This window comes from Vombatus ursinus, unplaced genomic scaffold (assembly GCF_900497805.2).
Source record: "Vombatus ursinus unplaced genomic scaffold, bare-nosed wombat genome assembly UNPS02014841.1, whole genome shotgun sequence".
Taxonomy (NCBI): domain Eukaryota; kingdom Metazoa; phylum Chordata; class Mammalia; order Diprotodontia; family Vombatidae; genus Vombatus; species Vombatus ursinus.
The window spans coordinates 42,283,616-42,285,842 of record NW_020954619.1 but is presented as its reverse complement, the minus strand read 5'-3'; the positions used below and the strand labels follow the sequence as shown (position 1 = coordinate 42,285,842).

General features: G+C 58.3%; 1 protein-coding gene across 1 annotated transcript; it reads right to left on the bottom strand.

The window, feature by feature from the left end:
- Positions 1 to 2: 2 nt before the first annotated feature.
- SOX11 (SRY-box 11) lies at positions 3 to 1,184 on the bottom strand (the record flags this gene model as incomplete). The annotated part of the gene is made up of 1 exon (XM_027840361.1): positions 3 to 1,184. A coding segment is annotated over exon 1 (1,182 nt), but the record flags the coding sequence as incomplete, so codon positions are not given.
- Positions 1,185 to 2,227: the final 1,043 nt, after the last annotated feature.

The following is a 2,227-nucleotide window of genomic DNA, read 5'->3' as shown; positions in this document are numbered from 1 at the left end:
CCCCCCAGCTGCTGCTCGGTCGCCGAGTGGGGATTTTGGGAGAAATTCAAGCTCAGATCGAACATCAGGTCATCAGCCTCCTCACTGCTGCTAGAACTGGAACTGGAGGAGGAGGAGGTGGAGACAGAGCGCGAGGAAGCTGGGGACAGACTGGGCTGCTGCAGCTGCTGGGCGCTTTGCTTGGTGATGTTTTTGAAGCTGTAGTAGAGGCGGCTGGCGCTGCCGCCCCCGCCGTGGCCCCCGGCGGAGGTCGCGCCGGCCCGCACCTCTTCGTACAAACTGGCCCCCTCGGTGGATTCCGCCGAGCTGCTCAGCGTGGGGCTGGCGGGCACTTTGGCGACGCTATAGCGCCGGAGCAATTGCTGGGCTTGCTGCTGCTGCTGCTGCTGACGTCCTGGATGCTCCTCGTCCTCTTCCTCTGGCTCCTGCTTGATCCGCAGCTGAAGGTCGTCCTCATCCTCCTCGTCCTCATCCTCATCGTCCATGAAGACGCATTTGACCGTTTTGCTGCAGCCGCCACCGCCTCCCGCGCCATTCACTTTGAGGGTGCCAAACACCAAGTCCTCGCCTGCGTAGTCCCCGTGGTGAGCTGCTTTACCGGGTCCAGGCTTGGGGCAGGATGTGGACGAGGACGAGGTCGAAGAGGAGGATGAAGAGGTCTTCAGTTTGCTACATTTCTTGCTGGAGCTCTTAGAATTCTTGCTGCTGCCGCCGCCACCGCCCCCGCTGCTGCTTCCCCCTCCACTGCTGCCCCCGCCGGCACTTTTCTCAGGGCTTTGGCTAGCGTTAGGTTTGGACGAAGGGTCCATTTTGGGCTTTTTCCTGGGCCTGTACTTGTAGTCAGGGTAATCGGCCATGTGCTTGAGCCGCAGCCTCTCCGCTTCCCGGATAAAGGGGATCTTCTCGCTGTCTTTCAGCATTTTCCACCGCTTCCCCAGTCTCTTGGATATCTCCGCGTTGTGCATGTCTGGGGACTGCTCCATGATTTTTCTCCTCTCGATTTTAGACCACACCATGAAAGCGTTCATCGGCCTCTTAATGTGGCCCGATGCCGTTTTGCACCAGTCCGGATCGCTTTCATCCAAGGCCACCGGGCTACAAGCCATGAATTCACCCTCCTCCGTGTCCATCGCCTCCCGGGGCAGGTTGACCTCACTTTCCAGGCTATCTGCCTGCTGCACCATGGTCGGGCGTTGTGCGTTGCGTTAAAACCCAAAGCAACTTTCTCTTGTGCGGCAAGCCCCCTCCCCCTCCCACCCACCCCCCCCCAGCTCCCCAGGCAAGTTGCAAAGTCCTCCGTACCCCCTTTTTCTTCTCCCCCCTCCCCCCCACCCCCTTCTTCCTCCAGCTGCACACAGCGGCTGCAGCGGCTTAGGCGGCTGCTACCCGCTGCGGTCTCGGTGGAGGTGGCGGCGGTGGCGGCGGCGGCAGCGAGATTTCTGGGCAGAGACAGGCAGTGGCGGCGGCGGCAGCGGCGGCAGCGCAGGACCCCTCTTGCTCCGGCTCGAATGCGCTCCCTGCCGCAACCGCCGGACCCCAAGTACTCCCGGGCGCGCGCACTCCTTCTGCAAAAAGTTGAGGGCTCTCTCCCAACTAGTTATCAGGGTGTCATATGGGTGACATCACTCCCTGGGCCAGCCAATCGTCGGCTGTCAGCTCCGCCCAGCTTCCTTTATTAACTCCCCTTCTCCTCCCCCTTTGCCCCGCCTGCGGGGCTTCATTGGAAAGCTGGAGGTGGGGGAAAAGCATGTCTAGAAATGTGTTATTTTAAAATATATGCGTCTGCTATGCATCTATGCGTTCTCTCTCCGTGCCACCAAGGCGTATGTCTCCATTCTCTATGGGCCACTCGCGGAGGTGGATACACTAAGGCGGTCACGCCTAGAGATATTGCCTCCCATGCTAGAACCGTTTCTGCTATTGTACCTAGGTCACTGAAAGATTTCTGTACTCCATCTTAATCCCCCTATTTGGATTCTTGTCCTTCAATACCCTCTACCCTCAGCATGCATTCTGTTAAGGGGGTGGGGGAGGTGCGACGAAGGCCGAGGGGTTTGAAATCGTGGGTGTAAAATCTGAGACTAGATTCTTTGATTTCCATTTGCCTGGTAGCATCATGCTGGGTGATTTCAGCTTTCCCAGAGACGCTGCTGTATTCTGGTGGACATCAGCTTTCTCAGCTTCTAGACAACTGAAGGTGGCGCTTTAACTCTACAAGCTTTTCTAA